The sequence below is a fragment of the Dromaius novaehollandiae genome, chromosome 2 (genome assembly GCF_036370855.1).
Source record: "Dromaius novaehollandiae isolate bDroNov1 chromosome 2, bDroNov1.hap1, whole genome shotgun sequence".
In the NCBI taxonomy this organism is placed as follows: Eukaryota; Metazoa; Chordata; class Aves; order Casuariiformes; family Dromaiidae; genus Dromaius; species Dromaius novaehollandiae.
This window is the reverse complement of record NC_088099.1, coordinates 130,875,480-130,901,047: the sequence shown is the minus strand read 5'-3', so window position 1 is coordinate 130,901,047 and position 25,568 is coordinate 130,875,480. Positions and strand designations below refer to the sequence as shown.

General features: G+C 39.9%; 1 protein-coding gene across 2 annotated transcripts; it reads right to left on the bottom strand.

Moving 5' to 3' along the window:
• Nucleotides 1–1,955: 1,955 nt before the first annotated feature.
• VCPIP1 (valosin containing protein interacting protein 1) lies at nt 1,956–23,228 on the bottom strand. Of its 2 annotated transcripts, XM_064507453.1 has the most exons (5): nt 22,985–23,228; nt 19,614–22,787; nt 12,800–12,859; nt 12,254–12,340; nt 1,956–9,120 (listed from the first exon to the last, which is right to left on the bottom strand). In XM_064507453.1, the coding sequence occupies exons 2-5, from the start codon at nt 22,318–22,320 to the stop codon at nt 8,249–8,251; spliced, it is 3,726 nt and encodes a 1,241-aa protein (XP_064363523.1). In that variant the 5' UTR covers nt 22,321–22,787; nt 22,985–23,228; the 3' UTR covers nt 1,956–8,248. The 2 variants fall into 2 exon arrangements, with proteins under 2 accessions (XP_064363523.1, XP_025970970.1); XM_026115185.2 differs by lacking the exon at nt 12,800–12,859 and having other exon boundaries at nt 22,985–23,125.
• Between the last annotated feature and the right edge of the window lie 2,340 nt (nt 23,229–25,568).

Genomic DNA, 25,568 nt, shown 5'->3' with positions numbered 1-25,568 from the left:
AACATATTCCCAAATTTACACTCAGACATTACTTATGATCTCACCAACAACTCTTCCAATAAATAATAATGATATAGCTGCAAAATAAGGTTACAACATTAATCTCAATTAACAGGCCTTACTAATTTCTCAGATGCCACTTGTTTATTTTGCAAGCTAGGGAGGGATAATTTCACTGGTTATGGTCAGCCATTGCAGATGTTTAAAAAAATGGATTTAATGCTTTCACAAACACACATGACTCTTGGGGACTGAAGAGATTATTTGGAAGTGATGTGTAAATCAGGTATTAGCAGTACACATTTTTGCATGTTTTTCTGGTATTGTGCCCTAGAAGGTCATCATTGTGGCTGCCTATGGAGTCAGTTTAATCCTTAGACTTTACCAAAACTGCAAGTAAACAATTAGTCCTAATGCAATGGCTTTATGAAGCAGTCAGAGCTAGATGAACCAACCAAACATTCACATGGGTTAACAGCAGTAAGGCAGCAGAAACTATCAGCAGCAGCCTGAGCTGGATTCAAGCAAGCAGGCTTGAAAGCAAAAGGAAGCAAGCACTCTTCCCTTCTTCTTTCCCCTTTCTCCCCCCACTTCCACACTGCCTGCAATGACTGCTATTTCCAGCATCTCTCTTAGGCAAGCCAAGAAGGGTCTTAAGACAGACATGACTGGGGGAAAAGTAGTCTTTCTGTATGTACAGTCTTCAGTCACAGGACTTGGGTGCCTACTCAATCTACTTAAACAGATTTAAACATACAAATAGCTATGCATAGCAGTTACTGACGCCACACAATTTTAGGTTAGACCTTTGACCTTTCTGTGTTTATTGTTTCTTTCTTGCTGCCACAAATCCTACACTGTCATGTGGCAGCATCTGGCTGGGTTTCAGCCCTCCTCTCTCATTGGGTGCAAAAGCATTTATTTGGCAGCTTCTGCTACTAGGAGACGGGAAAAGAAAGAAAGGTGGACCGCAGGAAAATGCCCAGATTTAGATCCAGCCATTGCATCTTCTACAACCAGATCACCTTGGAAGTGGAACAACATGGAAACTTGGTTGCCCTACAGAACTGTTAGGTGATTTTTAGAACCACCGATCATCCTTACATATTTCCTTCCTCTCCTGAAATAGCACCCAGAAGTCTTCTGCCCCCTTTGGGTTTCCCTTCATTCCCTTCTGTCCTGTGTGTACAGATCTCAGAGGAAGTCAAGCAAAGGTTTTCATTTCCATCTGTCCAACTTGTGTGAAATCCAATCATTAATCTACTACTTCTCACCTTCTCTACCAGTAGCACTATAGACAGGCAGTAGGCATACAAAAATATCCATGACAAAAATTATCTAGAATAAAGGAAGCCCAAGAAAGGAAGCAGATGAAAAAAAATCCAAACAAAACAAACAAAAAAAACAGTGCAACATCAGAACAGGTATCTTCAAAATTTGCAGTGTCTGCACAAACATATACGGGAATGGAGATAGGGGTTACGATTAGGAAGCAGAGGCTGGCAAAAGGTAAAGTATCTCCAATTACACAACAATGAGACAGCAATGGAAAAGAAGCTTCATTTTAGCTAAAAATTTATGTACTGAGTTGAGAGAATATAAAATCAGCTTTTGTAATAGTCTGAGAGAAGTTGTTTGAACTCCTACAGGTTTAAAAGATACTACTGTGCACTTCTTTCCGAAAGAACACACCCAGGCTCCTCTTGCTATCAGCTAACAGAAACAACAGTACCTCCTAAAAGTTCATCTAATGTCTTTTACCTGCCATCGTTCTCTTCATTTTTTACTCATTGAATGCAAGTTTCTAACCACCACAGACCCAGTCCAGATCTATTGGATCACTTCAGAAATGAAATCAGATTAGCTATCAACAAGGCAAACCACTAGAAGTAACATTTCCAGCATGAAGCAAAATTAAGTAGCCAAAACAGAGGTCAATAAAGCCCAAATACAAGTCTGCCACAACAATCATCCATGTCTTTAATCAACAGAACAGAGAATAACAGTCTTTCCTGAAGCTTCTTAAAAAGTCTGCAACTTACTACAAGAGAGGAAATGCTTACAGTCAAGTCTAATACCTTTGACGACATTAATAAAAGTTCAGAGTCACCTGACATAGGCCAATTTAAATAATTCAAATTAGAATAAACGACTTCAAAAGTCCATTATAGCAACCAAGTTTCTGTAACGTTAACTTGGCCATCAAGTCTATTATGGATCCAGACATTGCTACTTTTCTTTATCTATTGTTAAAAGTAAATATTCAGAACATTACAAATCAGTAGCAGACAATACATTGCAGCCACAATAAGTAAATGCCACACCAAACAACAACACAGCTTCTATTACCTTTTAAAGTCGAAATACATGTGTTTGAACTGACTCCCCATAAGACCAAACACACCTTCCACAACTTGCTACACAACCCGATCAACATCCAGGATTTGCTCGCATCCTGACCCTATGGGGAGAAGTATGTTGTGAGGGGTTTTGTTCTAGCAAGAAGTCAGGGTTTTGGGGGTATTTTAGAAGAGGTTTGCTATGTACACATCTAAGGAAAAAAAAAAAAAAACAAACCCAGGAACTCCAATCTAAACTTAAAAATTGAGACAGATGTTAAGGCCATATAATTAATAACAGAAGAAAAATGAAAACATTTCAAAAGCATTCCTAACCTGGTTACTTCATACATACAGTACCAGTTTTGGCTTAGATTATAAACACTGGATTAATAAGGATTCATAAATTTCTAGCTTAATATTAAGCATTTAAGCCTTTGCAATATAAATTTTTTAAAGGGTAATTTTTAATTCTTCATGATATGACATGCAAAATTCATTATCTTTATACCCATCATTTTAAAAATGTTTTAATGCTAGCTCATTTTGAATTAAAGCCTTTCAATAAATATTAAAATTCATTTGTAGGAAGAAGTAGTACAGTTTCACAGATGGGTCTTAGGACTTCTTTGTAGGCTCAGAAGTTATCATTACAGCCAATTTTTGAAGCATGCAGCTGGTGGAATTAGAAGAGAGATAATTTAAATAGTTGTCAATATGTTCATTCTTAAGTATTGCCAAATTTTCAGAAGTCTTAATTTCTCCAAATTATACTATTCATATGTGTTACATGCCTACAGTAAAATTTTGCTTTGAAACACAAGATATTTTCAACAATGTTTCTTATCACACAGATTGCAAGCTGTCTTAAATGTCATGTATGACTTGGTCAACATTTTCCTGTGTTTTCTTCTTGGTTACAACTTCAAAAAAGAAAAAAAAGGTTCAAATCTCAGATTTTGACCTCAAGTGTATTAAAACCTATTTTTAAAAGTTTCTCAACTTCAAATGTCATATGTGTTTAATGAAACATTCAGAAGCGGTATGAGGTCAAAAAAGCTTTTGCATTAAGAATTCTTCATTCAAAAAATTTCATTTAAACAGAACATTACTGAAGTAAAATGGATGACAGAGTTCAGATTTCTAATATTTGTACCAGTTTTTCCACTTCTGTACTAGTATTCACGTATGCAAGCAGAATGCAATTTCTATGTAGAACACAGGAGTTAATGCAATTATAACCCATTCATTCTGTAGCCAAATCAGTGTTAATTAACCAAGCTAACATGTGAAAGGCTAGATAAAAGTTGCACATTATAAGCCAAAGCAGATGTTTTAACTTATAGTTTTAATATAGCAATCAAAGAAAATTCCAAATACTGTACAGTGAAGTGTAGTATAGTACACTATATACTGTTATAATACACTATTGTTACATTACAGATAAAAAAAAATCAAATATAATTAGTACAGCAATCACAAATAAAATAAACCAAACTGTGCTGGATAACAGCCAGTGCTGTGAAGATGGTATAATTTCTATGCTAATTTATTTTTATTTCAACATGTAAAGCACTTACTGTTTAAAAAGATTTGTTTTCTAAATATATACACTATCAATTCTTATTTATACATTTTAAATAGCATTCCCTCCTAAAAGTGCACTCTTTCATTTCTTGGCAATAATCCTCATTAAAAGTAAAATAATTCTGAAAATACCAATCATATTTCAACCTTTTATTGCTCAACCACAGGCATAAGGGCTCAGAGGGAATCCTGCATTCTACAGATCTTAAGCAACTTCTTCAATTTTAAAAGGCTAAACTGATATCCATAAGCAAAACAAAGAAACCACTTACTGTTACGTTTTTTAACAGAAGGATCAACTTCATATTATTATTTTACAAAAGCATGTAGATTCCACTATTTGAAAAATAAGAGCCAAGCAAATGTAGAGATAACAGTGGCATCATCTTTAATCATTCATTTTGAACACAGTTCAGGTGAAGCATAGCTCTCCCAATTGTAAGCATATTATGAATTTTATTACCTGACATTTTCAGCGCATCGAAAAAAAAACAGGGGGCAACTCTGTGAACCTTGTAACAGTGACAACAGGTTCTACTTTTAGAAAGATTTTAAATTAAGCACTTTGGTCTTGAAAATATGCCCACTGTACAGGGTTGTTAGCAGACAGCCTTGGGGCTCTCTAACTCTGTGAAGCTGCTAGAGTATCCTCTCGGAGGCAACGTCTAAACAAGCTTTCTATAAACACTGCCTTACCTAAATACAGCCTTGTGAAGGTCTGTTTTATGTTCATATTTGATATGTGGAAGTTTTAAAACCACAGAACAACTCGACCATACAAATACGTAAAGTGAGGACCACCTTTAATTTCCCCAGTGATCAGATCAGAAGACGTTCTAGTTCATATTTTGTATCTAGTAAAAGACTTTTAAGGGAGTCAGAAAACCAACAATATGCATTGATGCTTTGCGCCTATGAGAGTGAAGATGTCCCAAATATTTTTTATGTTATTTGTAAAGCTGCTATCTCTTTTCATTCACTGAAATTGAAACAAATCCCAGGGAACGAGTAGTATCAAAAAAGATATTATAGTCAGCCTTACTAATCAGGCAGCTGTTTTAGGCAGTTAAAATCTTGCATTTGGCTGGAAAACTGATCTGTTCTCCTGAGGTTTCCCATATACTTATTGAGAGTCTAGCTGTTCACCCATTCCTTCTTTCTTTGCACTGGGCCCATATTTTCAGTCATCACCTCTCATTTAGGTTAACATTCATTAAGCCATAGTGAAGTTTAGGATTTTCAAGTAATTTAAAAGTCATCTTTGTCGTGAGCGCTGTGTGGAAGGTGGCTGGCCCTAGACAAGACAGTAACCATGGCAGGCACTCAGAAGAAATCAGACCCACACTCTAAGTCCACAGAGGCAATTCTGCAGCAAGAAGTTGGTTTTCTTGGAAAAAAAGGTATCGATCACTCTTCACACCATTTGAGAAGTCGCAGGGGCTTCGCCTCCATGAGAGCAACCATCCTCCCTGCCCATGTACCCCACCACCATTTTCCTGACCCAACAGGGCAATCTAGCAAGCACGTGTGTGCTCCAGAGACAGGCGCACAGATCTACCTCAACGTACATATGTGCCCATTGCTTGCAACCAAATGAAACATCCGCTCAAACCGACATTTCAGTGTTCTTTATTTCACTTCTCTGGCAGTTACACGTCTCTGGCACGTGGATGAAGTTTAGCCTCACGCAAAAGCCACTTTCTCAAAAAAATATTTTTTTTTAATATTTAAATGCATGAGAAGGTTATGTGAAATAAGAACACTGCAAAGAAATATGCACAATCCCACATTACACCAGAGGCGTTCACATCAGCGGACCTTGTAATTTTATCAGCATTTTACTATTCCTATTTCAGCCTGACAGCCTGATCAAATCTACATGATTCGAGTGGATTCCAGATATGATACTAATGGAGAGTTGAAAAACAGAGCTATTATCTGCATCTATTTCTATAAGGCGGAAAACATCAAACTACTGCTGGAATGGGAAGCGTGTCAAAATTAAACCGAGCCTTCCCCTTTACACAGTAAAAGGCACACACAAACTACTGTTGTCTTAGCAGAAAGGCAAGAAAGAGGTAAGTTTCCTCTCCTGGAGTAAGGAGGATGTGCAACAAGTACTTCAATTTATTTCAAACTGAAAATTCTCCCATACACACTGCCTGTATTTGTTCAGCTGAGAAAGTCTTCTCCTTTTGCTAAAGAAAATTTAAAAAAAGTTTAAGCGATAGCTATCTTGCCTGAAATGCAAGAGACACAGGTGATTCCTCCCCCATTAGCCTCCACTCACTTCAACTCCTTCCTGGGAACACACCACTGCTAACTCTTCTAATACCTCATACTGTGACAAAGCACGAGCTGCTACTTAACATTTTACATACAGAAGTAGCCTGCAGATAGCTAGACTGATGCATGGGAGACTAAATGTTTTCTGAAGTCGTGGCAGGCTTCCAGCTGCTGCACGGGCATCCTGGTTCCCACTGAAGGAGCGCTGACGGTTAATCGATGCCTCGGCAAGGTCAGCTTTAGGGTGCCAAATTACTTCGTACATTCCAAGCTTCCAAATTGCCAACTCGCAGCTTAGCAACTGGAGGTCTCAAAAAATTTTCATTTATTTGTGAAAAGGTGATTCTTATGTTTTACCCCTAAGTAGTGTACTAAATCATTAAATATTTATTCCCTCTCCATAAAAAATTAACTAATAGAGGAATTTTAACTTCCTTGGACAAAATGGGGGCTATTCTTCAAGTGACTTGCTTCAGTTACTTTTCCATATAAAAATAAATCCTCCCTCATGGGACATTTTATCATACTAATGCTTAGAACTGTTTAAGTGATTTGAAATGTAAAAAGTGAGGAGACTTTTCTGAATACAAACATTTACAATACAAACAACATTTGTGAACTGATAAAAATCCACATGTGCACAAACACAGACTTCAATATTTAAATGCTCTGAATTCCTTTGAAGCTGTATTAACATCTTTCATCCATTCAATGTTATTTTACCATTAGAGGAAGCAACAATAGTGCACTTAAAATATGACTATGAAGGTAGGAAGCAAAGTGCAATATCAGAGAAACATTCCACCTTTAGGGAGCGAGCACCATGGCTGCTCTGAAGAACTAGCACTGCACATCTGATGAACACGCTACTTAAGTGGATACCAGCTATATTAAAACTGACTGATGCAGGAATCACAAACTGAAGTGAAGCTAATAGTAGTGGGTAGTCTTATAGACATTGAAACAGCATATATTCCTTGTTTCCATGGAGTTAAAGAGCGAGCTTCCAAAAGCTCGACTATCACTAAACCCTTTAGGACAAAGTATGTTACAGAGCAATTTCCTTCCAATAAATTGTTAATCTGCTCTGAAGAGGACAGCTACTGTTTAACTCTTGCCATTACTAACCAATGCTAGTAATCAAAGTCTTTTTTTAAAAGAAATGGATTTGCTATTGAACATTTGTTGTTTCTTCCACTTGCCAGCTTCTCTCCTGTAGTTGTATTAAAAGCTGCACAACATCTGACCAGCTCAGTATTCTGGAGCAAATATAAACATGCTATCACTTACTAACAGAGCACCAAAATGGCTGCGTTGGCTCAGACAGCCATGCATAACCACACCACATTCACTTTATCTTCTTCATACACTAAGTAGCCTTTTTTTCTTAACTTGCTTAAACTGACAATATGCAGAAATTAGAGAGTTCACTATAGTTACACTTATTCCAAGATTTCTGACAAGCGCGTACAGTTGCATGAATGAAAAAGTTTTTAAATCGGAGGAAGTGCCAGCAAAATGTAATTAAAGTTTTGTATATGCTGCATTATAAAACTTAGCGCACAGTTTAATTTGAGTTGCTTTTGGAAATTTATGTATCATTCATATGTATAGTATACTTTTGAGTGGAATTAAATATCTGGGACAGGATTAACTTCGTCATGCTTCTAGTTTTGCCTGTTCTAACCTTTCCAGTAACCTTGAACTAGCATGGTAAGAACCTCACATGAGCTTAATCTTAAGACTTTTATGGAATTACAAATTACAGAGAACTTCCAATAACCCACAGTTACAGCAGATATTCATCTCAGTGCATTTCCTAATAACTAATTTACAGGTAACAGAGCCAGCCTGGGCAGCAGTATGGTAATATTGAAAGCTATTGCCAATCACACACTTGCTTATCATGCACTGAATAAGATGATATAATCTTTGACATACATACAAGATTTAATAACTAATCGCTTTGTGTGGCCCAGCCAATAAACATTACATTTGAACAGTAATTTCTTCTACCCTTATTAGATTTTAACCTATCAAGAGTGATCCATTGGCTCAGTTGCATTAGTGATTTCTGCATCTTGACTATCCATCTCCTCAAGCTCCTCAACAGAATTTCCCTTTTGTGCTTTAGACCTTGCAGGGAATGCTGTTCCCACAGAATTCACCATGTTACCACCAGTTGATTCGGTATTCAAGTGTTCAGTGCCACCCGGCGCAGAAAATGATTCGGACAACCCAGCCTGAAAGCTCCCAGTTTTAGCAGTTGAACTCACTGCCTCTACTTTTCTTTGAGATAGATCAACTGATGCTGACTGCTCTGTATTCTGATCCCGCAAGTGTCTATCCATTGAAGCCTGAATAGAAGAGACCATTTCCTGCAACTTTTTTCTCTGTGCCTCAATCAAAGTAGGGTCAAGCTGCCTGCTGTCTCTCATTGTCACAACTCCAGGAGCTATTCGGATAAGCTCACTGTTACCAGAAGCAGCTGTGAATATAGAAGGCTCAATTTTAGCAGAAGGACTGAAGTCCGTTTCTGTGCTATGCTTTCTTAAAAGTGGTGTTTCCCTGACTCTTTGATCATGTTGTTGACTACTAGATGCAGTTCCTAGAGAATGGCCCTTTCCTTGAAATGCAGTTATGTTATGTAGCTGTTCAGATTTCTTTTTCACTACTCCACCACTACCCAGCTTCAGCATTCCATGAGAAGGACTTGCTTCCCTGCTTCTTGAAGTAGCTTCTGCTCGTACTTGACTTAAGGCCTCTTTAACCAAGTCTTCAACGTCAGGACCAACAGGAAAGTGCCCAGCAGCATCCACACACAGCTCTAATCTATCTTCTGCTGCATTGTACACAAAGTTTTTACCAGGCAGATGTGGAAAAGTACAGTGCTTGCCATCAGCCAAACCTATAAAGACAGAGAAAGTTATTCAAAATGCCAGCGTATCTCAAGACATGCTCAGAATACACAGTAATTACTGTCTTTAAATGTAGTGTATCAAATTTGTTAGAAACAAACACAGTGAAACATTTTACTGTGCGAGAGAAAAAAACCCCACACAATTCAGGCTTGTATACCGTATGATGCCAATTCAGTACACCCTAAGGATCTGCTACTTTCTACAGCAATTCTAAGGAACATGCAAGACTGCAGTATTACTAGATAAAACACCCACCTTGGTAGGGCTTGCAGCTCTAGCACAACAGAAGTCAAGGAAACAGTATATACTTGCAGTAACCCAAAGAAGGTTAATCCTGCCCCCTACTCCAGCCAAAACCCCCCCAACACAGAACTGCCACTGAGTACATTTCAAATCACACAGTATCTGGAGAAGCACTGTTTGAGATCATTTCCACACTGGTTAGAATTGTGGCACGATTTTAGTGTGTATAGTCATTGTTAGACCTGAAGAATTTCAAAATTGCTATTTATATTCTTTTCAGAGAGAAAATGTTGCTGCAGAAACAAAACAGTGTTTCAAGCTTATTATGCTTAGTGGTCCTAGGAGATTATACATATAAATATATAGTAATAAAATAAAATATTGAACTTACAGAACAAACACAATGCATAATATTTTTGATCTGCTGTTTGTTTCATTGTCCCATTTATAACATGACAGATCTTCTAAAACTGAGAGTTTGCTAGGCAAATTTAAGTTCTGAAGATGTTCTGCGTCAAAAAGAGGCAACATCTAGTTTTCCAGTTTATTGTAGTGAAATACAAAATAACTTCTTCAACTCTGTCTCATATAGGCTGTGGTATAAGCAGTAAGGAATCGTTTCAGTGATAACAGCCTTCTGTGAGTTAAAAGCTATATGCAGATAAACACTTGGCTGCAACAACTCTTTTCACTTCAGTTCCAGCAGCTATGCAATAAGAGCTACAAGAAACATAAAAATACTTTGCCTATTCTTAGCATTTTTGTAAATTCATGGGGTTTCTTCACATACTCTCACAGTTCTTGAAGAAAAATACCAGAAATTACACTAAAGGAAAAAAAAAAACATGACAATCAAACACTATTGATTCAGTTTTATTTGATAACATAGAAAAACAAATATTCTGAGCATCAGCAGAGAGCTTCTTCAGATAATCTGAAATGTTATTAAACAGCTTTTACACTAATGAACTAAGACTCTCTAATAACTTATCAGACTCATCCTCCATAGCTTCTTCTTCACACACTGCTACAGCTGCAGAGAATTTACAAATGAGGTTTTCTGTATTTTCACAAGAACTTCAGAAATTTAGCTCCTTTCTTTATATATCCATGGGAACTGATAACCAACCAGCTAAAATATACCACAGAACAAAATTTAACCCCAAACACTTATCTGTCTAACCAGTTCTGAAGAAATTAATTTTAATCACAAAATTTACCAACTCAAACTTCTTTTGTGAAAGAGAGAGCTGCAAGGGCTTCAATGATAGACCAATATTGCCTTTGAAAATGCAGTCCTGAAATCCTGAAATCTCAAACAAGATCTACCGCATCTATTTTCAAACAATTAACAGTGCCTTGATAGAAGGCTTTGTTCCACATGGCCAGTATATTTGCATTATTATATGAACTAAAATAATATAAATACATAAGGAGCTTCTTTAACTGAAAAAAAAAAAAAAAAACTAGTTACATGGTTGCACCCTGTAATTGTTTGACATGGAAATTTGGTAGTTCATACAATTTAAAACCATACAAGTACGTTAATGCTGAAATTGTAATTCTACCTACCAAGACATAAGTCACATAAAGTACCTGCACACAAAGGAATACAGTAATGTTCAAACATAAAAAGGTTATCTTCCATAACCTTAGTCTCATGTTGTCAGTTGGCAAAAGTGACTTTTAAGACAGGCATTTTCTATGAGTTAATGTCCAGCTGGACTCGAATCTCTTGGATTCATTTCAGGATCTCAGCTCCAGCTAGTCATTAATCAGTCCAAAATGTCCTTTCCACCAGGCATTGTTTAAGCTAATTTGCTTGCCACAAAAAATACACCAGTCTTTACTGTTTAAGCATAGTAGCTGAAAGAAAACGGAGCTGCTATTTGCATGCCAATTTGGTTACCCAAGATGATAATTCAGAGAGAAGTAGTGGTCATTAGAGTACCTCACATATTTTAATTATAATTTATGCTATGCTACAAAAGCATATTGGATTGCAAACAGAACAGAAATGACGTGATAAAATACCCATTTCTAGAAATGTCAAGGTTTAGTTAAAATTTATAAATCTACCTAAGAAGAAATCAAATAGTAAGAAAGCAACAGAGTAAGCATTATAGATGAAACCACAAGAGCTAAGTTATTAGTGCAAAGACTTCAATTAAAAAAAAAAAAAACTTTAAATGAGAAGACTGAAGAGTACTTGCTTCTCTAAAGAAACCTGCTGTTGTTTCTTTGTAGATAATTTTTAAAGCAGTCTGAAAATCAAATATATTTTAACTGCTTGCTTGATTATTCAGCAGGTAGTCTGAGATGAGACATTTATTAAAACTACAAGACAGGGATGGATAGCATTGCTTTTGAACAACAGTCTTGGGTATATCAAAACAAATTTAACCAGTCATTTAAATTTAAAACACATAGCACTCTAGTATAACATACCTACTAAGAAACACACTAGATGCATGAACTTCAGTTTAGTGTTTTAAAGTGTGTATGTAAATAAATAAATAAATAAATATAAAAAATAAAAAATAGGAATAGGTCCTATGATTTTCACTTTGACCTCTTCAGTAAAGAAAAGTTCATTTGACTTATTGAAGCTATTTGTATAGGTCAGAAGTTTAAATGGAGATAGAGAGCTGTAGAGAATATTTCCGAAAAAAAGATTTAAGTTCTAATCAATTAGTCTGATTCACTAGTTTCAGAAGAGGCCCTGAGAGAGCATAAGGATCTGAACAGTATTACAAAAATGAAAAATATATCACGGTAATAAAATTATATATTTATACTTGTGATAAAAGTGAAACAACACAAATTTACAATTTTAAAGATTCAAAAACAGGGAAATGAAGGCAGAAAAAAAAATACCTGTGGTTTTCTTCATTATGCTGTAGAATACTCCACCCTGCTGAAACAATTGAGGAAGCCCCTTTGCATAAGACCAAACATCTTCTCCTGTAAAAATCAAACACAATCATTAGAATTAAACAGTCCTTGTTTAACATTATAAACAATGGCTGAAAGCGTAATTCCTTAAATTAAAAGCTGAATTCTCACTGTCTCACATACACTTAAGAATTTAAATTCATATTGAAAATTAACAGAACAGGAGCTCAGGCCTTTGAGAAGCTTCCAGGAGAACATATCACAGCCTGCAGCCAAATATCCTGTATGTTCTAGGACAAAGGTTCCCAAATTCGATTTGCTCCAAGCTGCAGCTCCTGGTTCTTTGCCAGGCTATACACGCAAGTCTCCCTTATCCTATCACACACCTTCATACTAAAACTAGCAGATGACTGCCACCCCTCCAAAATTCAAGCACACACCCTTGTATAGTAAAACTTCAATTCTATATCCCTACGCCCTCCCACAGATCGGGTCTCTATTTCAGGCCTTCACTCATCCCAGCGTTACCTGCTCTGTGCCTGCTCAGGCTCCAAACGGGAAGCCAACATCTCAGAACTGACCGCTTTCCTGCAGCGCAGACAGTGAACAGAACATGGAAACGCAGGAGTAGATGCTCTACTTAGTGGAAAGTTACTGCAGATTTTTAGAGACTGTGTCTACAATGACAGCTAGCCCATGGCTCAGACTGTTGCCTGTGTTATCAGTTACTAGAAATCACTGTAGTTAGCAGATGGGCGAGTAATTACACAAGCCCATCTCCGCACAGGTCCTGACTGGCTGCAGCACACGTAGGCGCCATGCCGCGGCTCCAGCCTGTAGCCGAGATGCAGCCCTCCACGCTGGCAGCTGGGGAGGAGCTGCATCCATACCTTCTCGAGAGACTTAGAAAGGAAACGCCAACTCCAGGATGCCAGCAGCCCTGCAAAGCTGGCATTTTTCAAAGATGCCAAAAACGGCATTGAAATGAGACATCTTTAAATGCTGCTGAGTGGGGGAAAAAAAACCCCAAGACTATGTAAAGAACAAACAGCAGAAACCCTGGGTTATAATGACAGAGCACCTGCCAAATCAGTTAATATCCCCTTTTTTATTTCTCATCATCTTTTCCTCATTTTGCTAACCACTTACCCGCTTCATAGAAATGACGTGATATAGCTGACAAAATGCTGTGAACAAGAAGTCCTACTAGTTCCAATTTTTTGACACGGAAAAAATTACTGGGCATATGAATTTTCCGAAAAAGTTGTTTTTCCCCCTCTTTCTATCAAATATTCAGAGGAAATATTATGAGACTTTAAATAGAAATTGTACCCTTCTTTAGGCATTAAATCTCAACAGCCATCTCCCTCAATTTTCTGTTAAAAATTGGAGAATGTAAATCATCAACTAAAAAAATAAGTTAACTGGATGCATTTACTACTTATAGAGATAGTCAGAATGTATGAATGTTTCTTTGCTTCCTGGAAGAGCAAAATGAAAGCAAAAAGTTACTTTTAATAGCCTCCACAGATTGAATATACTGCACACGTAAGGCCCTGCTTGCATTTCTTTGCTGCACATCCCACAAGGTTCCTGCAGCTCCTGCCCTATCCCACCCACCTCAAGTGGGCTGTGGGTGTGCTACCCTAGGCTTCGAAAGCCTTCAAGCCCCTCTCCAGCCTTCCCGGCAGGCAAGGGCCTCTGCACGCTCCCTGTTCCCCCAGGCCCCGGCCAGAGGGATTCTGTCCGTCCGCTCCAGGCCTTATTCAAGCCCCCATGCTCTTACTTCATCAGGAGTCACATAGTCATCTTCAAATCTCCATGAAGCTCCTGTGACATCTTTTGCCTCCCATTTTCCATTCCCACTATTCTCACCAACACGGCCTCTTTGGGAAAGAAGCAATTCAGGGTAGATCTTCTACAATAGATGCTATTAATGGCAGCGAGTACTATTTTTCCTGTATAATCAACCACAGAGACGACGTGCACAGTGAAGGTGATGCATACGAGAAACGATTGAAAGGGGCTCCATTTCCCCCTTCTTTATACTGCCTTCACCCAGTTTCTGTAATTTTCATTGGAATAACTGCCCACAAACATCTGAAACAGCTCCCAAAAAATAGGAATGATTACACACAAGCTTCAGAGGACTGCCAAAAAGCTGAGTTTAGAGCTTTGCCTTACTATCGCCAAATGAAATGGCGTACATCAGAATACTTTTTCTTTCATCTTTTTTTTAAATAGTCAGTTAGGTCCTTATAAAACCATAGTTCAACAACACGAAGGATACTCCATACGCAGTTCCTACTGTCACGCTCCACTTTTTAACCTGCACAGGAGCAAACTCATTCAGCTGGTTAAGGGCTGGGGTGGTGAACCAGGGCAGAGACCTCAATCAGCTACGGAAAAGCAAGAGGGCCGAAGGAGACAGTATTAAAAACTTTAACGCTAACCCCCAGTGTACCTTTACAAAAAAAGCACAAATAATCACTTCACATTGGTGAAGTGCATCAATGCCTTTTTTTATATATGTATTTTTTAAATTGTGCTACTAATTCTAACATTTTAAATTCTCTCTTTACCACATATCCAAAATCTCAGTGATCATGGGTTACTTCAGTTAGTGAGAAAAATCTTTTAGGTTTCACTTTTGTTTTTCACCAAGTTCTGTCCAGTTTCATTTCCTTCTGCTCACATATTGGGCACAACCTTGCCTAAGTTGATAATACTATCAGGAGGCCTTTATGACTTCATGCTTTTCCCATTTTTAATAGAGAATCTGAAAATACTCATTTTGCTATTAGAACAAAGGGGATTTTACTATTTTTAAAGGCCTAGATTGCATGTAAAATAAAATATCTTAACAGTGGTCTACAAATCAACAACTAGTGTTATCAACATTGTAAGAGGTACGGTTTATTTAGAGTAAGGGAGGGCATAAAAGAAAATATTCCCCATCAACTGGCCCAGGTAAGAAGTTCTTAAATTAAGATGAAATATACTTCTGCCCTCACATCTTACTGCAGCTTAAATTTAAAGTAGATAAATGCTATACAACTGTCTTAACAAACAATTATACATTTTAAGAAAATTAGATTATTTTAATTATTTTCATTATCCTGTAGTTATCTGAACAGCTGGAAAAAAATATATCAGTTCATTTCTCTGGCATTTTTGACTACACGAGTTACAACTAGAGAGCTAAGTGGTACATCACTTAGGAAACAGTTAACAAATATACACCCCTTTTACAGAAATACCTCGACTTTTTAATTTCTTTTCTTTCATGCCTTTTTCAGCCTTATTTTTCTTTTCTATAAGAAACGGTGCATCGTTATCATGTATTTTGCCTTCAGACCTTCTAAAGGGAGGAGACCTACAGGATCTGATTCATTTTAAACATTATCCCATTAAAGCATATACATTCCAGTTCATTCCATTCACTTGCATGCAGCGTTCACAGAATTGGCCGAGACCCAAAAAGACAGACTGCTGTGGTCAACAAAAGTTCACTTTCTAGGAAGAACACCCAGATAACAAGCCAGCTACTACTCTTTCTTATTTGCCATGATCTACTGCGGAAGGAAGTCCTATCTTTTGACTTTATCCTGACCACCTCCATCTAGTAACTTGCTAATAAATCTGAAGCTCCTCTCCAGCTCTCGCTGACCCCACTTAAAAAAAAAAAAGACCATTCTCTTTTCCTCCCCGCTATTGCCACAACCTTCCCTCTTTTTCAAAGGGCTGCGTGCAAGGAGGGAAAGCGCTGCTGATAACACCCTTTGTCACGTTGTTGCTATTTCCTAAGGTGTTCACCAGAATGTGCCTTCTGAAATATCCCAAAATTTACATTCTGAAATATCCATCTCTGCATGCTGGCTCCAGAGCATCATTGCTGCTGCTCTTCATTTTCCGCAAAGCAGCAGCAAGCTGAAGTCTCCCTGATGGTTTTAACGCTGTCCACAAGAATCAAAATAACCACTACACTGACAACTAAGAGAATATAACCTGCAATCTGATGAAGCTCGGGGAAGCCACAGCCAGCAGCCACTCAGTGGCTGCCTATTTCCAGGCTCCTATAGCGTTGCATTTAAGAGTCCATTCGTATCTGAAGGGTTCCCTTGCCTCTCACAAGAGGGGTACCAGGCTTCTGGAAAAAACGCAGTTTTACAGATTAATGGCAGTCTGCATGGAAAGATTCCCTGTTTGCTCCAGGCATGATTTTTCAAGCCCTGCACCAGAGAAGCATCTTTGTTCAGACAGCCTTTTATGCAACACTAACAAGGACTACATGGTAACAGGAAAGCATGGAGAGAAGGGCTTACAAAACAAAAGCATCAGCCACTGGAAGAAACACAAACTACACTGTTTTGATAAAGAGGTCTCAGATCAGGACACCATAGGAAAAATAGTTACAACTGGACATTCCCAGAGTAGCTACTGTGTGAGACTCAACAAAACTGTGTTTGAAGTTTACACATTCTTGTTCCTACTTGGGTTTTATTGTTTGTTTTGTTTTCCTAGGATGGGAGTAGCACATTTACAGGTCACAAGCTAATTTACATGATACTTTAGTCAGATTATATGTAGTGTCTTGAGGGATTTTTAATCAAAGAGATGTTCACTGTGCTATTTCCACCACAACGCACACTCCCTCTGAGCAGACTTCAGCACGGCAGTACCAGGCACGGCGAGAAGTGAAGAGCATCCTACCACAAGCATGTCTCATACACTCTTGAAAAAGAGCAGGTGCAGACTAACCTACGCCAGTGAAAGCCAAACACCATCACTTCATAAATCAGAAAGGACATACAGGAGTGCAAAACAAATTGAAAGCTCAGCTAAAACACAGGATACATTGAACTACAGTTAGCTTAAAAACAAGTTGTTTAAAACCAAGCAAACCCTGGTATCAATTAATTTATCAATTAATTTAAATCTGGCTATTTTGATTTCATTTGCACTGACAAATTCACTGATGCAAAATGAACTCATCAAAATAGGTTCATACTTGGCTTACAAGTAGCCAAAGTGGTTTTGCATTGGTGTAATTAAGTCAGCTTAAAAACATGATGTTTCAACTACATTAATGTAAAATTTTTATCATTTCCTTATATAATCCTGTATTTTTGAGCAACAAAAAGGGACAAAACTTTATGAAAATTACACATAATACATTAAGCAGTCCAGAAATTACAGTATCTGATTCCACAAGGCTTATTTAAGTTAAATACATAAAAATTAAAGAACACGATATAAAATGTCAATGAGTTAACTTACTGAGATCACCAGAAAAGATAAATTCTAGTAACTGTAATATGAAAGGAACATAAATTCAGCCTGCGGGAGCCCCTGTATGAAAGAAAAGCTTTCAAACATCCAGAATGAATAGCTATAGATCTTCCAAAACAAACTGCTACTGTGGACATTAAAAAAAGAAAAATCTTGTCTGGTCCAGGGAGCATCTTTCCTCCACACATTCTAATATTGTGAACAGAACATATAAAGTTACAGCAAGCGTGTGCAGGGTAAGAGACAGGAAGACTCTCAAAACTTTGCATCTCTGTACTTCAACAGTACAGAAATGTAGTTAAGAAACTCCAAGGCTTCTTTAATGCTAAACACACCACCTCGAGGCACCATCATCCCAAAATCCTTAAGTTTTCAACAGCCTCCAAAGATATTGCAAAGACTTACTAACTTTCTTACAATTTGTTTCTCTGCTGATAAATAACAACTGTAAGTAGTCAAGTTTCTAGATTTTCTCCACAAGCATCTTAGAAGGAAAACATAGCCCTGATGAGAAAAGTGACTACATAAAAATAGCATCTTATTCATTAGCTGCATAATTTGTTATAACTGGCTGGTTTAGCAATTGCTGCCACTTTTCCTTCTATTAGTAATGCAAAATAGGTAGAGTCAGAGAAGGGCGAGGTAAACTCTGTTCTAACCTGTGCTTCAAAAGCAGAGTCTAATAACAATGAGAGTCAAAACAAAAATTGATTCTTGAATATCAGATCAACTCAAGGTTTATAAATACTTTAAAAAATTAGAAACTTTAATGCTGAAGTCACTAAAATACTTTTAAAGCACTTCAGAGTGTTCTTTGTAAGCCAGTAACTATATTTTCAAGAGTATTCCTGAAAACAGGAAAACACTCTTTTAGGCTTCATCTTAAAATTAAGACAGCTTTGAAACCTAGCCTTTTCCTGAACTTTTGGACTGTAACATAAATGCCAACATGATGAGGTGGCTAGCGCTTCAACATGCTATCTTGCAAGAGATATGGGAGTAAACAGTCAGGCTCGGAAAAAAATCAAAGTTCTGCATTATGAACTTCTGGCATATCATTCCGTGATTATGTAATTGTTGTGCTGCTAAAACATCACATGCTTTATCCATACCAAATCCCTCAAGCAAAATAGAAGACTCCTGCAAAAAACTCTAAGCGTTACTATTCTACTTGTTCACACAGCCAAATGTCCAGCTAAGCGTTCTGCTTCCTGTGAATAAGCAGTAATAACTGTGAAACTTCATGATTAAGAAAAACCATTTCAGCACAGCACACTGATAAATTCTAGGAAAAAACAAACAAACAAAAATAGCACAAAAAAGCTATCTTTTGTCAGTCGTCAGATTAATGCATTTAGTTATCCAAAGAGACTGGAGTACAAATGAAGGTCCAAGTCTCCCAAATCCAAATATGAAAGTAAAAAAGCAAAGGCAATAAAAAACAAAACAGCTGAGAAAAATCCTTTCTTCTTGAATTATTAACAGTGCTTCAGATTTACATGATTGACAATTTACAAGCATAGCTGTGCTATACCTATGTTTGGGATTCAAATATGCTTAGCTTCTTTCAGTTTCTCCTCTGCTTGTATCCTGAAATACTACCCTTCACCGTGTCTTATAAAAGACCTGGTCTTCATCCCCTTCTCATGCCTGCTCTGAATTTATTTCCTGTAACTTGAGGGACCTGCAGAAAGAGAGGGAGCATGCAGCTCACACACATATCAGCTGTGCACTCAGTGTGAGGCTGGAGAAACAAAAATGAATATGCAGAAAGGGAAGAGGTTGATGCAACAACTCCTGAACAGAAACTGTTAAAACAGGACTTCATAGAAATGAAAGAACAAAGATCTCATATGCACATTTAAGTAGTCACAAAATACAACAAATCACTGATGGTATCCTAGCTATTCCAAGAGAGGAATAAAGAAGCTAACCTTCTCTTTTTTTTTTTTTTCCTTAAACACAGAGATGTGCATAATTACATTTTGTAAGATCTATCTTCTACTTAAAAAAAATACAATTTTAAAATACAACATGACATTATCCTTACCCATCAGTGTTGCTAGAAGACATAGAGAATACATCTCCTTATCAACTTGCTCTTGCAGTTCCTTCGATGAGATTTTACTAGTCACAGCAACATCTTCATGTTTCACGGCATGGGCAGAGTGTGCTGAAGTAGACTGACTGCCTTCTTCTTTACCTTTCAGAATTTCTATAGCAATTCTATCACCATGCTGCAAAGGAACAGGTTCGTTTTCCATGCCTTCTTTGGGAGGCAGAAGCTCTTTAGGAGGAAAGCCATAGCGAATACACTGCAAATAAGGAGGAATGTTAAATTCTCTAGCTATGCTTTCCTGTAGTTCCAAGTATGTGGTTGTGCACTTCAGGGTAAGCATTGACTGCCTCCCATCATTTGTTGTTATCCTAATTTTCTTTTCTTTTGTAGAAGTTGGAGAGTAAGGGGTTTTTGTTGGTGTAGCAGGAGCAGACGATGGCCCATCTCGAACAGCCCCAGGAGAAACAGTCCTAGGCTGCCCCTTATGATCTTGTTTTAATTTTTCACTTTTCCGTTTCTGCATCACAGAAGCCTGGTCTGCTATGTTCTGCTGAATAGTTCTTTCAGTTTTACTCATATTTAACTCTTCCTTGTGCAAAGTTTTTGTCTTCTGTCCAGTCAGAATAATTTTGGTTGGAAGTTGTGACTCCAGCTCTTGTCCTTGCTGTACATCATCAGCTCTTTGAGCGTGAGCACCATCGATATTTACAGGGGTATAATCATCAGGGTTCTTTTTGGCAGTTTGATGCAATATTGTATTGACAACTTTTTGAACAAGAATTTCACTACCAAATTCACCAGGGAAGTGTTTGGTGACAAGTTTCATTGCAACATCATACACATTGCTGTTCAAAGATGTATCACTTTCATACTGGAACCAATAGACTGTCTCTCTCACCACTCTTCCACCCCACTCTAGAGTAATAGGAAAAGCTTCAGGGAGATTATCATATTCTTTACCTTCCCAATAGTGTTTGAATCCACAGCCACATTTGCCACCTGTAGATCTAGTATTAGTTCTGTCTCCATCCAAATATAAAACAGATCCATCTTCTCTGACACGACGCACTAAGTTACCATGACACCAGTTACAAGCAGTCAAACTACTTAGGCTATAGTCTGGTACTAGCACATCCTTTGCAGGGTTGTAAGAGCACACCAGACTGTTCAAGGGAAAACTGTAATTTTTGTCAGGCCTTAGCTGACCATGGGTACTTTTTGCCAGATTATACAGTTTTCCCCCTGGAGCCAGCCACTCTGGAGGGACATGATGCTCTGAAAGGGCCCCACAGATTAGACATCTATGAAGGCGGTTGTCCACCACTGCTTTTTTGGCAGCTGCAGTTACTTCTTCAGGTTGAACTCCTATCACACCAGTCCTTCTGTAGAAATACTGATGTACATCAGCTACAAGACTGGGATGAATACCGTGTTTACTCATGAAAACCTCCTCCATTGCAGCAACAAGCCTCATCAAGTATTTATCTTGCAAGCTTCTGTCTCCTCCAATAACACAACCACCATCATCTTCTAACTTGATGTACTTTTTGATGAGGTCCTGAGGAACTCCCCAAGCTTTAGGGAGTAGCTTCCTAGGCAGTTTAGGTAAAGCAGCACCTTTTATTCCAACTAGAGGAATATAATGATTACGTCCTGAGCTACTCCATGCAATGCAGATCGGTTTGTTCAGCATGCCGTCTTTTCCCATGCATTTTTCGAGGGGTATCAGGCCAGGAAGGAATGTAGCTGAATAATCTCCAGAGCTTCGCATCCCGCTCAATGAATCTAACAGGATGATAGGCCGGTGAAGCACATTGGCCAAACCAAAGATATGAATATTTCTAAGGCCCATGGGCACACCTTCTGGAGGAACAAACAAAGGGTCACATTCATTGATAATGTCCTCCCACTCTGCTGCATCAATAAAATCATGGAAGAGGGCCTTGTAGTGACTCAGATTCTCCTCAAAATGCTTCTTTAGATTCTCTCGCAGAGCATGCCAGAACAGTTCCCTGCCAACAAGCGCCCGTGAGACTGCATGAACCAGGCAGTGGCCATCTCCATCCACGTGGACAGGAATGAGGCACTCCTGACTGTTGTTGGCCTTCTTGATGTCTTCCAGGGTGTCATGCAGGTAGATGAGGCTGCCAGAGCGGTCCTTCCCATACCCAATGGTTTCAACGTGCTCCGGCTCAATGAGGAAGGCGCGGTCACCCAAGAGGGAACAGTCGAAGATGTCACCCTGGTTCATCTCAGTGAGGAGCTTGGCTTTGCCAGTTTGCTTATCCATGCCGTAGCGGGCCAGGATGGGGGCCAGGAGCTTGCAGTGGTAGTTGGAGAGGCCCATGACTTTGACGAGTTCGGTGGTCCTGCGGGGGGGGCCGGCGCCGCTGACGCCCAGCAGCGCACTCCGCAGCAGGTTGTGCAGCACCAGGTCGGGGTCCGTCACCTCCTCCACGGCCAGCAGCTGCCGCTGCTCGTGGCGCTGCCCGCAGTCGGTGCACTCGATGCTGCCGCCGCTCTGCGGCCCGTGGGCCGGGAAGAACAGCCGCGCCTGGCATTTGGGGTCGGGGCAGGTACCCGAGAAGATGCGCCGGTCCCGCTTCTTGGAGGCGGCCGGAGGCGGCGGCTGCGGCTGCTGCTGGGGAGACGGCGGCGGCGGCGGCGGCGGCTGTTGCTGCTGCTGAGGCTGGGACATCGCTCCGCTCTGGCCGGGCTGCACCCCCACCCCGCGCTCCTCCGCCCTCACAGGCTCATCCCCCTCGCCCCGGCTAACGCCCGCCGCCTGACAGACGCCGCCGCCGCCGCCGCCGCCGGCCGCCGAGCGCCCCCTCTCCCACGCCGCGCCCCCTCCCCCGCCGGCCACCCCCGGCAAACGCGGAAGCCGGCGGCACCGCTGCTTACTGCCTCTTCGCTGCCTTAGCCGTTGCCCGCAACGCAACGGCCTCACTTCCAGGCTGACGCGCAAGCGCGGCGCCGCAGGGGCACTCGGGAGATGTAGTCTTCTGCGCCGCGCAGGCCAGGCGGGGAAACGGAGACGGGGAGTCCCGAGGACTACAAGGACCGTGAAGCAACGCGGCAGGAGGAGGGAGCGGGGTGGAGAGAGCCGGGCCGGCTGTTTTGCCCCGCAGCGCTTCTGGGAACTGTAGTCTTTTCCTCGGAGGGCTGCGGAGGAGGGGAGCCGAAAGGAACACACTTAGCACTCCTTGCAAGCGCTTGTTGCGCTTCCTGTTTTAGGGTGTGGGGGAAGGGCCCTGTACTGTGTGACACCCACACGTACATGTTCCTCTTCTCCCGCCCACCACCCAGCCTGCTCCCCACCGCAGTGTGGACACTGGAACAGGGCTTCCCTCCCTGCTCACCTGTGCCTTGCTTCTGTCCCTGGGCAGAGACCAGGAGTAACGCAGCCCACGGCGCCCAAAGCGGAGGGGGCTTAGCGCCACCCCAGCAGAGCGGCCATGAGGCCCTCCTGGGACAGAGTCGCTCCGTCCCCCAGCCGCGGTTTCTACCGTCTCACAGCGGTGCCTGGCCGAGCTCCAAAGGTTGCCGTGGACCGGGGATGTTGCAATGGATGACGAATGCCTGGGCAGGGGCAGAGCGGGGCCTGGCCACAGCAAGGGGGCCGGGCCCAGCCCCATAGCACAGTGTGTCCAGGCCCCAGGGCACCTTAAACACGACATCAAGGCAAGGGCTCCCCGGCACGGGGGGCTTTGGACAGTCCTGCAGCAGCGCAGCCTCCCAGGCAACGCAGGACGCAGAGACTGACCCCTTTGCTATGCCCCGTGGTGCGGGACAGGCCTGGCACAGGCCGCGCTGTGCGCGTGTCGGAGGCAGTGCCGTACACGACGTTTGAGCCCACCAGGGTTTCCGGAGTTTGATTCACCTCAGCAGGGTTTCCTTATCCCACCAGCTCCATTCGGCTGCTTCTCAGGGGTGCGAGCTATCTGCATGGAGGTGTTTCCCGGCTGGCAGCCACTGATAGTGCCAAAATAAGACATGAGAGACATGAGAGCAAGTTGTGAATACACTCATCCTTTCTGCCAGTCTTACATACATAGATAACGAGGCATTTACGTTATCTCCAGTGGCCATCTGAAATGGTATTTCACAAAAACGAAAGCGTGCGTTCACAACTTTCAACCTGATTGCTGTGGATGTTCATGTGAAGATCTCAAGAAGGGTTACTCTCTGCTTGCATTTCCTTTAGTTCTCTCAAAGCCATTCCAGATAAAGATTTATCCTTTAATAAGGGAAAACAAAAGCTGAACTTCTGGAGGACAAGATAGCACCTCCCTGAGGTTGCTGTACTATATAGTATTGCCAAATACCACTGTAATCCAGCCCTATGAATAAAAGGAAAAAAATGGCCACCTCCTCCCCCCTCCATCATCCCAATTCCACAAAACAAATAGCCGATGTTAATATCCTGAGGCCTTGTTTATTCTATACTCAACAGATTTACATTTAGACAGAATAAAAATAATAGCAAAAGTATTTTGTTAGTACTTTCCAATACAAAGAGTGGCTTTAATTTTCATTAATTCGTGAAAAGTAATTTATGCAGCTGACATTTAAATGACAAAGATTCAGATAATTAATACATACAAAAAAATTCTGCTTCTGTGCCTTATCACAGACTTACAGGGAAAAAAAGGCTTCAGGCCTGGTCGTATGGCAGGCTGAGCACTTCTACTTCCCAGTGATTTCAGTGGAGTTGTGCATGTTCATTACATTTCAGTTACAATAATTTGTCCAGCATAGTGAAAAAAGAAATATATATATATATATGTGTGTATGTATATGTGTATATATATATTCCACAGTTTAATTTTTTATCTGATCTTTCACAATCTGGGACAGGTTTGAAGAGAAAAAGGTGGAAATTATGAGATAGACTTTGATTCTTGCCTTCTACTCTACCTCTATTCTACTAATTGTTATTTACGTGTATGACAGTATGGTAGGAGCATCATAAGCAACATAATCTTGCCAATGTGCCTTGTACTTAAGAATAAATAGGCAGTCTATGCCCATTCATTCCTTACTTATCTTCATAAGTAACAAAAACACAATAAGAAATGCAAATAGGGACACCTCTGCCCACTGTGGAAACTGTGCAGCAGCTATTGAGTATGAAGTGGGAATCGGACGGTGACAATCCTGTTCTAGCCTCACCTACATTTCAGAAGAATGTCTGAGAATTTTTCTGTAACACTACCAATCTCTGGAGCCATCTATTTTTTTCATATATAGGAAATAAACATTTCTGTCGCTGTTTAATAAGTACTTTAAATTAAATAAATAGGTGGCAGCCTGGTAAAATAGTTAGCTTGCATTATCAAAACTGACAGAAATTGGGATGTTTTATTTACTTCTCTAGCCGGATGTTTTTATGAAAGCACTTGATAAACTATGACTGTAAAGTCAAAAAAAAATGTCTTTCATATTCCCTTTTTTTCACTCATAAATGATATTCAGTAGAGGAATCTAGCTTTATGATGACTTGACCCTAACTAACATGAAAATTATGGATGAATTCATTTGTACGTATTCCAGCTATATGCAGGCTTACCATCATGATTGATTGCCCAAGCAATTTCTGCAACAATAAACTTTCATCACAGAATCTTTGATAAAAATCACAATTTTCTGGCAAGCTAATGATTTATGTAAATTAGGTACATATTTATTTACAAGTTTTATATCTGGCAAACAGGATAAGGAAGTTGTCTGTTATGTCACTGAATACAGGGCAAACAAGTAACAAAACGTTTACGGATGCTTAAGGGAAAATTCAGGCAATATAGTATCTGTCTTGTATTAGATTTCCTGCAGAAGTGTAGCAATGAGTCCTATGAGTGATCAGAGCAATAACCACACCATTTTCAGAGGCAGTGTGAAGAGCAACATCACAGTTAGGAAATGTAGCATTACTTTCAAATCTAC

Bases quoted from the DNA above. Each gene is read 5' to 3' on its own strand.
- VCPIP1 (XM_064507453.1), bottom strand. From the start codon at position 22,320: ATGTCCCAGCCTCAGCAGCAGCAACAGCCGCCGCCGCCGCCGCCGCCG. The intron at 12,341-12,799 runs GTAACGCTGGGA...TGATTTTTACAG, and splicing joins CCTGAGCAGGCACAGAGCAG to GAGAAGATGTTTGGTCTTAT. The intron at 9,121-12,253 runs GTATTTTTTTTT...CTGTCTTTATAG, and splicing joins CATAATGAAGAAAACCACAG to GTTTGGCTGATGGCAAGCAC.